Source organism: Lissotriton vulgaris, chromosome 3_1, assembly GCF_964263255.1.
Source record: "Lissotriton vulgaris chromosome 3_1, aLisVul1.2, whole genome shotgun sequence".
Taxonomy (NCBI): Eukaryota; Metazoa; Chordata; class Amphibia; order Caudata; family Salamandridae; genus Lissotriton; species Lissotriton vulgaris.
In genome coordinates, this window is record NC_141689.1 from 1391589007 (window position 1) to 1391601388 (window position 12382).

At 44.6% G+C, this 12382-nt stretch overlaps 1 protein-coding gene across 1 annotated transcript in view; it reads left to right on the forward strand.

Annotated features, from left to right (window-relative positions):
* Positions 1-12382, forward strand: part of DCAF10 (DDB1 and CUL4 associated factor 10) — a 218976-nt gene that overhangs the window by 97881 nt on the left and 108713 nt on the right. Inside the window, exon 3 of the mRNA XM_086961863.1 lies at positions 2718-2915. Coding sequence (XP_086817989.1) covers positions 2718-2915 — 198 coding nt within the window. The remainder of the gene's footprint in view (positions 1-2717; positions 2916-12382) is intronic.

Here is a 12382-nt window from a genome sequence, read left to right on the forward strand (position 1 = left end):
ACGGTCTGCCGCAACTCTCCAGTGAGTCGCGGCCGCTCTTCAGCCACCTCCAAAGGACTCCACCAATCTTCCGACCATACGTCTTCTTCCGGGTTCTCCTCCTCTCAGTCTGCTGCGCCAGTCCGAGTGTCCTGCCAGTCAGAGTGTCCTGCAACGATGCTCCGACGGCGCTCTGGGCGTTGTGTTCGGTTTTCACTGGTTCTGCCACTGCCTCAGGGTTGGGACTTCGGGGGTCGGAACGGAGTGCTTCCTGTCGACGGCGGCCGCTGGTTGGCTCCTGCAATAGAGAGAGGGGCGGGGAGCTTCGAGTCATGGTTACCGCTCCGGCAATGTTGCGAGTCACAGGAGGACGGCTGAAAGGGCTTCTGCTTGGCACCCCAGATGTCGGTATGTTTCTAGGGGGGTCCAGTCCTGGGGGGGGAGAAAGCGGGACCGGATCACACTGAATAAATGGCGCCTTCATATTCAGATGGCAGTAATACAAACTGCAACTAAAATGTAAGGGCAAGTTTACAAAATCTCTGTGATTTAGACCTCAAGCTGCTGTCGTATTGTTAAACTGGTTAGTAGAAATTGGAGCGTGATGTCACACCATCATTAATAGGCAATCTTCAGCAGTAGCAGTGGACATTCATGAGACTCCTGGTAAAAATGTTTTGCTGTCATGCCAGCGATTGCTCTAGACTTGGCTCCACATTCAGTGTTGGCAATCCTTGTAAACTTTATCCCTTTTCTATTAACAACATGAACTTGCTAGTGGCTCTTAAAAAGAAATGTTTACAGGATGTTTAATGTAGGGCTACAACTCTGTGATGACACAGATTGAGGCAGGCTCGCTCTTGGCACCAACAAAGTCCTCAAAGTAAAAGATAAGGAAAGAGGGAGGGGTTAGAGCAGGGGTCTCCAACCTTTTCTTTAATAAGAACTCCTTAACGATTAATAAAAATCATCCCTGATACGAACTCCCTGTCAACATCAGACACTCCCCCAACCTCCACACCTTCAGGAGGAACCTTAAGACCTGGCTCTCCAACTGATCCGGAGCTGCACACCTCCCCTCCCCAGCTCCTTGAGACCCTCACGGGTGAGTAGCGGGCTTTATAATTACATGATTGATTGATCCTGAGCTACTAATATTAGTGGTGTAATAGTGACCACATTAGACAAGATTATGTTAGCGGCCACCATATGTAAATTTATAAGATATGATAACTTGAGTGCCTCTGCAGGATTGCGAGTAGCAATGGAAACAAAAAGGCTTTGAAATGCCTTTACATGGGTAATACATAACAGCATAAATGCCCCTGGCACCAAGGTAATAATATAAAAAAAGCTCTCAATAGCCACATGATTTATCACTTCAATATCAGTTTTAAATAAATTTGGGAAATTCAAACATCAGCTTATCAGTTCTGAAAATACACACATTTGGGTCTCTAATACACGCCTTTCAATTTTGATGTGCATATATTCAGTCAAGAAAAAGCTTCTAATTTAGTAGGCCGGACTTGACACAGGAGAGCTACTTCCAGGTAGCTGGAGATCTACCAGTAGCTCTGGATCTGCTTGTTTGAGAAGTCTGGGTTAGAACAATGAACAGTGGGATAGCAGCAGGGAAAGAGAAAGTGTTTGGAGCAGTGTGGAATACATAAAGAAATAATGGGGCACAACAAGCAGTATGGGGGAAAGCGGGCGGTGTGGGTGGTAATAACGAGGATCTCCACACACAGGAAAGAGGGAGGGGAGGCAAGAAGTAGTGAGGGATGTAGAAGGAATGAGTGTGATTCAGAGTGGAATGAGGGAGGGTTGGTGGGAGAAACCAGAAGTTGTCACAAGAGTAGGAGTTGAGAACGCTCATTGAGGAGCCAGCAGAGAGACCTGTATCCAAATAGTTCCTCATGCTGTTCAGCGCAAGCACTTTAGAGGAATGTTACATCAAAACGATAAATAGAATTAGGTGAGAGATGAATATTCCACTCGGCGAAGCCAAGAAATTATTGACAAATCCTCAAGACATGGCTGAAAGAGACTGGTTGTAGAAATCCAGTGGTTGCAAGGGGATGACGCCAAAGATATAGATCTAGATATATATCTGTAGATTTGCACTACCAAAACCCAGACCTAAAAATGCCACCAACCAGTGGCTTTAGGTATTGTTCAAAAGCCTACACACTCTAATATTGTGTGGGGTATGTATATTGTATTTTAAAATAAATATTTGGCATGGATACCTCTTTGAAGGTTTACTGATAAACGTAAAATTAAAAGCTCATCTTGTGCCTGTGATCCTTAAGTTAAATATGTACAGGTTTAGCTACAATAACCTAGATCTATACCCAACTGATAACAACATAAAGGGAGTAAAGCCGTCCCACTTCCACCTGCCGCCCAGTGCCGACGTTGGCATATTCTTTTAGTAGGATCTTTGGTTGTATCTTGTTTACCTCTATTTGTATAATTTATTGCAGCTGTCATTGTTGGATACTTGGTTTCAGAGTATAAAAAAAAAGTAACTTTTCTCTGCATTCTGAAAAAAACATACTTTCAAGTAATATTCCAAGCCAAGTGGTTGATAATTTGAAGCAGAGGATCGCTTGCAGAGTCACAGTAGTTGATCTTCTAACTTCTGGAGGAATTCTGATCAGAGAATGTGTTCTTCACGTTTATGTATGCTCGATTTTGCTTGTACATTAATTTTGAAATTGTAAATTTTTTAGGTTTCTCGACAACAGACTGTTTGCAACCTGTTCTGATGACACTACAATTGCACTTTGGGATCTGCGGAAATTAAACACAAAAGTGTGTACTTTGCATGGCCACACGAGCTGGGTGAAAAATATTGAATATGATACAAATACAAGGCTGTTGGTAACATCAGGATTTGATGGAAACGTAATTATCTGGGATACTAACAGGTAGGAAGGAGTTTGTGTGTTTGTTCATGAAGAATCCTTGTCCTTTTTATGTATTTAAGTCATTGGAACATGCAACAAACATGATCCGTAATGCGCATTCATTGATTATAAAGCAAGTTTTTTTTTTTTCCTTTATTGCTGTTTTTAGGTCTCTCTCGCAAACGCAGTGCATGCGCTGCTTCGCTAGCGAGACTCTATTGCTGCCGCTTTGGTGCTGGAAGGGAGACAGGAGGTGGCACGCGTACTGACGTGCACATCTCCTGTCCCCGGAGGCTGGCAGTGCGCGCATCACACGCTTTCAGCCACCCCCCCTTGTCGGCTCCAAGGAGCCAGTTGTTCACCCCTCACCCTGTTTTCCTCCTTGCCTACGAAGGCAAACTCTTCCATACAAAATATGACTTTCTGTCCAGAAATCTGGATTTTTATTTTATGCTGTGTAAACTATTCAACCGTATCGTACTTTCCCTGGCTATTAGAGTCCCCATTGACCACATGTAGATTTAAATAAGAGATGAAAATGGTGCACGGCTGTGTATCTCTGTACCAGTCCGCTCGCTGTTCGTTAAAAGCCAGGCTGTCATCCTTCCAGCAGAACAGCCAGCGTCTGCAGGCTGCTTTTGTTCAACCTGATGTCGAATACAAGAAGAATTTTCTGTCCCTGTCGGTCTTTTCTCCTCTCTCGCTCCCCTGTCCCGAACTGTCTCTGATGTGGAGACGGGGGTCCCACTGCCAAAGTACGTAAAAAAGGCAGCTGCTCTCCTGAGACTAGGGGGGCATTACCTGGTCTGTAGTCACATCTGGGTGCGCTTTTTAATATGACATGTCCCAGGTGCACCATTGAAAACTGTGGACTCCTTCACATTGTCTGGAAGTGCCCTGTTATTGCCCAGCATTGGGATAGGATCTTTTCGACACTTTTCCAAATCATTGACTGGCCAGTCGATTTCTCCCCCTTTGTCGCTCTACGGGGATCATTGAGGACGTGGGTGGGCCCCGTGGGTGAACTTTCCTTGGGGGTCACAGTTGCCTAACGTGAGATGCGTAAAACTGATGAGCGGTCTATGTCCCCTTACAGGTTCTTACAGGCTGAATGGAGAAAGGTGATGGACAGGTGTGCGTAGTTAGAGGAACCCACACACACCGCGAGGGGATGTCACCACAATATCTAAGGGAGGTGGTGGGAATATTATAATATACTTGTGCCTTAGAGAATGCGCCAGAGACTGTCCATATAAACACTGTGATACTCGTAAATTGTCTTAATTTCACTGCTCGCTTTTTTTCCTTTTTAGGTCTCGCACCTTTTCTATTTTGCAGAAATAGAAACCAGGGGTGAGTCCTTATGTCGCTGATCCAGTTCTTTCCCCAAAGGCTCTCTTCAGGCAGCTGATTGGCTCTCAAGGAGGATTTCCAACAGTTCATGTGCAGCCCAATCATGTGACCTGCTCTCATGCACGAGCCTTCAAAGCCTCAGCCATTTGCTTCCCAGGCCGTGACTCGCATCAAAGGCAGCCCAGCCCAGCTTCTCCCAGCAGGCGGCCCACTCCCCTCGCTCTGGCCTCACTTCTCCCCCCTAATTGCTCTCACTCTCCATCTGTTGCAGTAGGTAGCCCACCCCCCTCCCTCTCCATATGGTAGGTCGAGTTGCAGGCAGCCCACCCTCTCCTCTTACATTGACGTTTGTACCCAACACTTGATGTTTATAAAACTATAATATCAAACAACGCTATTTACTTTGCTTAAAAAAAGCACTGTTACTGGGACAATAGTCGAAAGGCATCATGAAAAGAGGTGCTGGGCTCTTCTAAAACGGCAACTTTACACAGTGTGTGTTCTGCTTAATCTGCTTAATCCAAAAATCACGAACGTTATTGCAAATGGGGAGAGGATAGTGTTTAAAGGCCAAATATGTGTGTTTCGAATTATGCAGCATCTTTATACAGTACATTACTTTTTATTTAGTGACACTCCGAACAATTATTGTTTTTTTTTTAACTTTAGTGGTGCCCTTTGTGGCCTTGAGCACTTCAGTGTCCTCCGTGACTCACATGATTGTCCCTGTGCGCCTCTTCCGCCGCGCTTGTTTTGTTAAAGGAGGCATCACTTTCCTGTCCTAGAACGCATATCTCGCAGCCCCTCATCGCCGTCCCGCCATCTGGCGCCGCGCTTAATGTTTCAGCAAGGGGCCCACATTTATTTTCACAATAGGGGTGCACACATCGCAACCCGTCATACCAGTCCCACCTACGAGCGCAGCACTTACTGGTTGAGCACGGCACCTCCTTTTACTTTCACAACACTAGCGCACACATTTACCAATGGCGCACAAGGCTCGCATCCAGTTATCGCCGGGCGCCACACTCAATGTTTCAGCACAGTGCCTGCATTTTTGTTTTCAAAACGTCCATCCTACAGCCACGGCTTGTGTTCCTAGGCCACGCCCTACCTTACCGCACCTCCTGCTCAGTTTGTTTCGCCCCCTCGCCGGCCTCTTTCCCACCATTAATGTTTCAGCAAGGGGCCCACATTTATTTTCACAACACGGGCGCACACATCGCAACCCGTCATACCAGTCCCACCTACGAGCACAGCACTTCCTGGTTGAGCACAGCACCTCCTTTTACTTTCACAACACTAGCGCACACATTTAACAATGGCGCACAAGGCTCGCATCCAGTTATCCCCGGGCGCCACACTCAATGTTTCAGCACAGTGCCTGCATTTTTGTTTTCAAAACGTCCATCCTACAGCCACGGCTTGTGTTCCTAGGCCACGCCCTACCTTACCGCACCTCCTGCTCAGTTTGTTTCGCCCCCTCGCCGGCCTCTTTCCCACCATTAATGTTTCAGCAAGGGGCCCACATTTATTTTCACAACACGGGCGCACACATCGCAACCCGTCATACCAGTCCCACCTACGAGCACAGCACTTCCTGGTTGAGCACAGCACCTCCTTTTACTTTCACAACACTAGCGCACACATTTAACAATGGCGCACAAGGCTCGCATCCAGTTATCCCCGGGCGCCACACAATGTTTCAGCACAGTGCCTGCATTTTTGTTTTCAAAACGTCCATCCTACAGCCACGGCTTGTGTTCCTAGGCCACGCCCTACCTTACTGCACCTCCTGCTCAGTTTGTTTCGCCCCCTCGCCGGCCTCTTTCCCACCATTAATGTTTCAGCAAGGGGCCCACATTTATTTTCACAACACGGGCGCACACATCGCAACCCGTCATACCAGTCCCACCTACGAGCACAGCACTTCCTGGTTGAGCACAGCACCTCCTTTTACTTTCACAACACTAGCGCACACATTTAACAATGGCGCACAAGGCTCGCATCCAGTTATCCCCGGGCGCCACACTCAATGTTTCAGCACAGTGCCTGCATTTTTGTTTTCAAAACGTCCATCCTACAGCCACGGCTTGTGTTCCTAGGCCACGCCCTACCTTACCGCACCTCCTGCTCAGTTTGTTTCGCCCCCTCGCCGGCCTCTTTCCCACCATTAATGTTTCAGCAAGGGGCCCACATTTATTTTCACAACACGGGCGCACACATCGCAACCCGTCATACCAGTCCCACCTACGAGCACAGCACTTCCTGGTTGAGCACAGCACCTCCTTTTACTTTCACGACACTAGCGCACACATTTAACAATGGCGCACAAGGCTCGCATCCAGTTATCCCCGGGCGCCACACTCAATGTTTCAGCACAGTGCCTGCATTTTTGTTTTCAAAACGTCCATCCTACAGCCACGGCTTGTGTTCCTAGGCCACGCCCTACCATACCGCACCTCCTGCTCCGTTTGTTTCCCCCCCTTGCCGGCCTCTTTCCCACCATACTTTCATGTCCTCCCAGACACCACAAACCATTGTTATGTCAGCACAGCCACCAGTTCAGCGGCTAACCTTTAAATAGCACATTCAGGTTTCCTGCTGCCTCCCACAGAAGCCGCCAGTATTTAGTTGAAACTGCACTCGGCTCGGGAGGAAAGTATAGCTCCAGTACAGCTAGGAGGTACGATATATAGAGCCCTTGCATATGCTGATGATTTAGTAGTGGTCACTAAAGATACTGAAAGAACGTTTTTGAGGATTGAAGAATTAGCGGGCATATTTGGATTTTTTTCCGGGTATAAATTAAATTTATCTAAAACACAAATTTTGTTTACAGGATTAAACCCACCTCCTATTACAAATATAGTCACAGAAGCAGTTTATTTAGGCATTAGATTAACTATACCTATTTCTAAGATACCTAGTATTAATTACATTCCGATTCTTAAAAAGGCTAAATCAACTTTGGAAAGAATAAACCATTTACATTTATCTCTTCATGGTAGAAACAATGTTTTAAAGATGCTTATTTTGCCGAAATTTATTTACTTATTTAGAACAATCCCCTTGGAATTTCCTTTAAGTTTTTTCCAAGAAATTGAAAGAACCGCAATAAGATTCTTGTGGGGCTATAAAGGCATTAGAAGAGCATATAAGAAGTTGATTATACCGAAAGATAAGGGGGGATGGGCCGCACCGCATTTTTTATTTTATTATTTAGCTGCCGCACTTCAATATATGTTTCCCTTAATTGTGGGCAATAAAATACCTATTATTTGGGCACAATATCCAAATATCTATGAAATGGTAGTAGGTATTGATGCGAACTATCATCTGTTAAAGTTCATTGAGCCAAGCTATTATAAAAAAACAAAATTTAAGATAGTGCTGGCAGCATATAAAGCTTGGCGAATTATTAAAAAACTGGTGGGAATTAGGAAAATTACTAGATATACGCCACTAAACTCAAGTCATTGTTTTCCCACTATATTTAGAGATCAGGTGATGAAAAATTGGAACAATAAGGGGATTACTGCTCTTTCTGATCTCTATAATAATTCTGAAATTTTATTTTCTTTCAGTGAACTACAAAGTAACTTTAAAATTCCTTCTTGTGATTATTTCAAATTCTTACAGATTCATAGTTTTTTAAATTCACCTTCCAATATAGAAAGACAAGATTTATCCCCAATCTTACTTATAGATACTCTAAATAATAAAAGAAGAATTGGGTTCTACTATAATACTTTAATGACTTACTTGGAGGATGATCTTAATAAGTTGAGGGACAAATGGGAAAACAAATTAGGTACAAAGGATATATTCTTGGAAGAATCAATTAAAATGGCCACCTCTATTTTATTTTCTGGGCGTAATCGCACTCAACACTATATGATCTTGTGTGATTTATATTACACGCCGGCAAAAGTTTTGAAATGGGGGAGCATCACGGGAATTAATTGCAATCGCTGTAATTTAAGAGGGGCCGATACTTTACATATGTTTTTCTCGTGTGTAAAACTTAATGCATTAATTTGTGATGTTCAGAAATTTATAGAACACATTCTTTGTAAAAATATTGTCTTATCACCTGAACTTATATTATTTGGTGTTTCTAAAGAGTCAAAAGATTTGGAACAAACGAATTTATTATTTATTATGATGGCTGAATTCCGTGCATGTATTTCTCAGGACTGGATTAGTATAGACTCACCATCTTTCTACACATGGAAGGGACGTCTCCTTGCTAGATATAAACTTGAATCAGCAATATATGCTACCAAGGGGAAAAATAAGAAACAACGTGGGTTAAAAATTTGGTCACCAATTCAGAAATGGATTGATGAACTAATGATATAATGAACTGTCTATACTGTCTAGTCATGTATTATCTGTTTTTTTTTGATATTCTGAATGGTTTTGCTTTATCCTCTTTTGAATTATCTGTATTATATGTATCTTGTCTTAATCTCAGGAAGGAATTATGTTATGGTCTGTTTAAGCTTGCAACTCAAATTTCAATAAAAAAAAAAAAAAAAAAAAAGAAACTGCACTCGGCTCTTGACTCCCAAGGGATACCAGCCTGAAACACAAGAGATCGCCGACTCGCTCTCCCCCTCTGGCCCCCGCCCTCCTCCGGCGCGCTCTCCTCCTTCTCCGGCTCGCCTTCCCCTCCCCCTTCTCCGGATCGCCCTCCTCCTTCCGCTCAATTTCCTCCTCCTCGTTTTCCTCCTCTGGCTTGCTCTCCTCCTCCGGCACGCTCTCCGCATTTGGGCTGCTCAGAGAGCGTCTTGGCAGGCACGAATCGCTGCACTCTCACAAGAATGCAAACAGCCTGGACGAACGGCGTATAATAACTTTGAATCGTGCTTAGAACTGAACCCGTCCCAGGTCTCCACACATCTGCCTGGCACCTTGTTCAGGTGATGGGCAACTCCCCTCCCCCTTATACACACTATGTACTCTACTCTAACTTTCTGTTGATGATGTGAACACAAAGTGCCTCACATTGCACCTCTCATGGACCCCTTCCCCTGCTCCGAGGCCCAGGCTCAGGACCTAGCAACTCTCTAGCTCTCCCTCCCCCCCCGGTTCCACTGCACCAGACCAGTGCATAGTGAGTGCCCAAGAACACATAACCGACTCATTCCTCACTCGGTGTCTGCCTCTTCTCTGGACCACTCTCTCTATGTGTCCACCTACGCACCACTACTCAGTGTCCGGCACCTCTTACCACATTCCCTCAATTCGTATGCTCATGGCAAGGCAGACCCCGCGTTCCTGTGGGCGCACTCGGTGCCTGACAATGCTCCAAAAGCAGATTGAAGCGTTTATGGGCTGCCCCCCTCGTCCCTCCATGTGACCATTCACTGCCCATCATTCTCTCGGACGGCGGTCTCCAGCTATGCACACACTGCCTGCCACCCATATTATCTACCTCCCCCGTGTCACTCTTCGCCCACACAGAGACAGGCACTTCGATTCTCCTCCCTTTGATTCTCCTCCCTTTGACATTTTGCATGCACCCACTCACTACGTGGTACCTCTCCAGGCCATGTCCCTGTTGTTGAGAATGCTTCGGAGTTTCTTTTGCTACTAACCTATGCGTTGCTTTCTCTTTTGGTGAAGAACCCCTATCATGATTTCGTACCCACTTGCCCCATCTTACCAAGGCCTCCTTCGTGCATGATATATAGATATTACAAAACTGCAACACCTTGCCTGAAGTTTGAGTGCATACTGAAAGCCAAAGGTCACTCTCAGGCCTTCTTCACTTAAGTATCCCTATTTCATTGGTAACCTCTATTTGACAATCGTATGCGAAGGTTTGAAAATAAACCTCTTACATCACCATTTGGTTATCATTTACCTTTGTATAATACTTTCCAGGTGCCAAACTCATTTTATTTTACACGTGTTCCTTCAATAGCCTGATTCCTAATCCCCCCATTCAAAGTAGAAAGGTGCTGGCGACTAGTGTGATCTGATGCACTTTCTACACAATGAACCATTTATAGTGTATCTTCCTTTACTTGGAAGATGCAGCCTTCAGTAGTTTCATATAATAACTGTTCTGATGGCCTTAACATTGGGTTCTCTTGACAACTAATCAGCAGGTTATAGCAGATCTAAAATTCTGCTGCCAGAAAAGTCATAAACCTGATTAGTAATGATTACATGACCCCAGTGCCGGAGGTCCTACAATGGCGTCCTATCAGAAGAGGAGCTTCCTTCACAGCATACCGATCTTTGCATGATCTGTGGCACAGGTCCAACTTTCCTGAAATCTAAACTTGGATTCTACAACTAACATTGGGAAAACCTCTACTTCAGAAAATTCCTCTTTTTCGTAAGAAAACCTGCATTCCTTAGAGCTTTTTCTGAGCAAACACGCCAACACTGTAAAACACCCCAAAGAGAATAAGGATCATCAGCAATCAACTAGAATTCAAGAAAGCAATAAAGATCGTTCCCCACCCCTGGGAGAAACTCGGTTCCTAAGGTAGAACTGTACCTCCACAAGACCACTATCGCGTCCCGGAGGATGTATCTCCAGAATGGTTCAACTGGACTCGTGGACCGATCATATGCTGACTCTCAATCATGACCAATTTAAACCACAAGTTGGTTGAGGAGAAGTTCTTGATTTCTAACATGCACACTAGCGGAAACTATGATGGGAGGTTCAATATAAATAAGCTTTGAAACTCCTTACCTGATAAGTCTTAGAGTGCCGGAGTAGTAACATTACTCCACACCACCTGAGAGTTTCTGGTGATCTGGAGGGGGATCCTGGTCACTATGGCACTGGCATTTTATGCGTGTTTACCTTAAAAAAACACCATTGGCAAAGCCAATAGGTCTTGCACATTTGAAACCTGTGGGCTTTGTGAATTATTTTTGTCAATGCTGTACATCTTTGGGCTTGTTCCCTATGTCCTTCATTTCACCTTATATCAGACTTGCCCCTTGCCACTTAACGCATACTGGTGCACATTAAGCCTAACTCAGGCAGCACTGCACTGTTGTAAATAACACCTACTGTTTTATTTAAAGCACAGAAGTATTCTCAAGACATGCTTCAGCGGGTATACATAGCTTAGCAAAACAAAGCATAGCATAGCAAAACATAGCATAACAAAACACAATAAAACATAGCATAACAAAAGAAAACATAGCAAAACAAAGCACAGCATGGCATATCATAACAAAACACAGCGTAACAGAGCATAGCATAACAAAGCATAGCACATCGCAACAAAATAAAGTATAGCGTAACAAAACCTAGCACAACAAAACAGCATAACAAAACATAGCATAACAAAACACAACATAGCATAGCATAACACAACGAAACATAGCATAACAAAACCGCATAGGAAAACGAAATAAAACAAAGCATAACACAACAAAACATAGCATATCGCCACAAAACGGAGCGTAGCATAGCACAACAAAGCATAGCATAGCATAATAAAATAAAGCAAAGCATAACATAACACAACACAACAAAACATACCATAGCATAACAAAACATAGCATATAACATAACAAAACGCAACGAAACCTAGCATAACACAACATAGCATAGCAAAACAAAATAAAACAAAGCATAGCATAACACAACAAAACATACCATAGCATAACAAAACATAGCATAACATAACAAAACACAACGAAACATAGCATAACAAAACATAGCATAGCATAACAAAGCACAGCATAACAAAACATAGCATAGCATAACAAAACATAGCATAACAAAACCAAACATAGCATAACAAAACATAGCATGGCAGGGGCGTGGCCTGGAGCCGAAGATGGTGGACGTGTAGTTCCCGAGCTCCGTCCATAGCCCGAAAACACTAGCAATTTATCCTACAACCCCAGACAGCAACCCACCTGATTTCCACACCGGAAGCCCCCGGGGGGTACTGGAAGCAGCGGAGCGGTGCCTATCCACTCGGTCCGCAGCACATGGGCGCTGCGACACCGGACCTTGCAGCGGCCTTTGGGACGAAGCGAAGCCCCGGGCTCGATTAGGTGGCCTGCCCGGCTTGCACTGCACCATCAGCGTGGTCCGATCGGGGCCCTGGCCGGAAGTGTTTGTGAACTCCTGCGGAGGCACC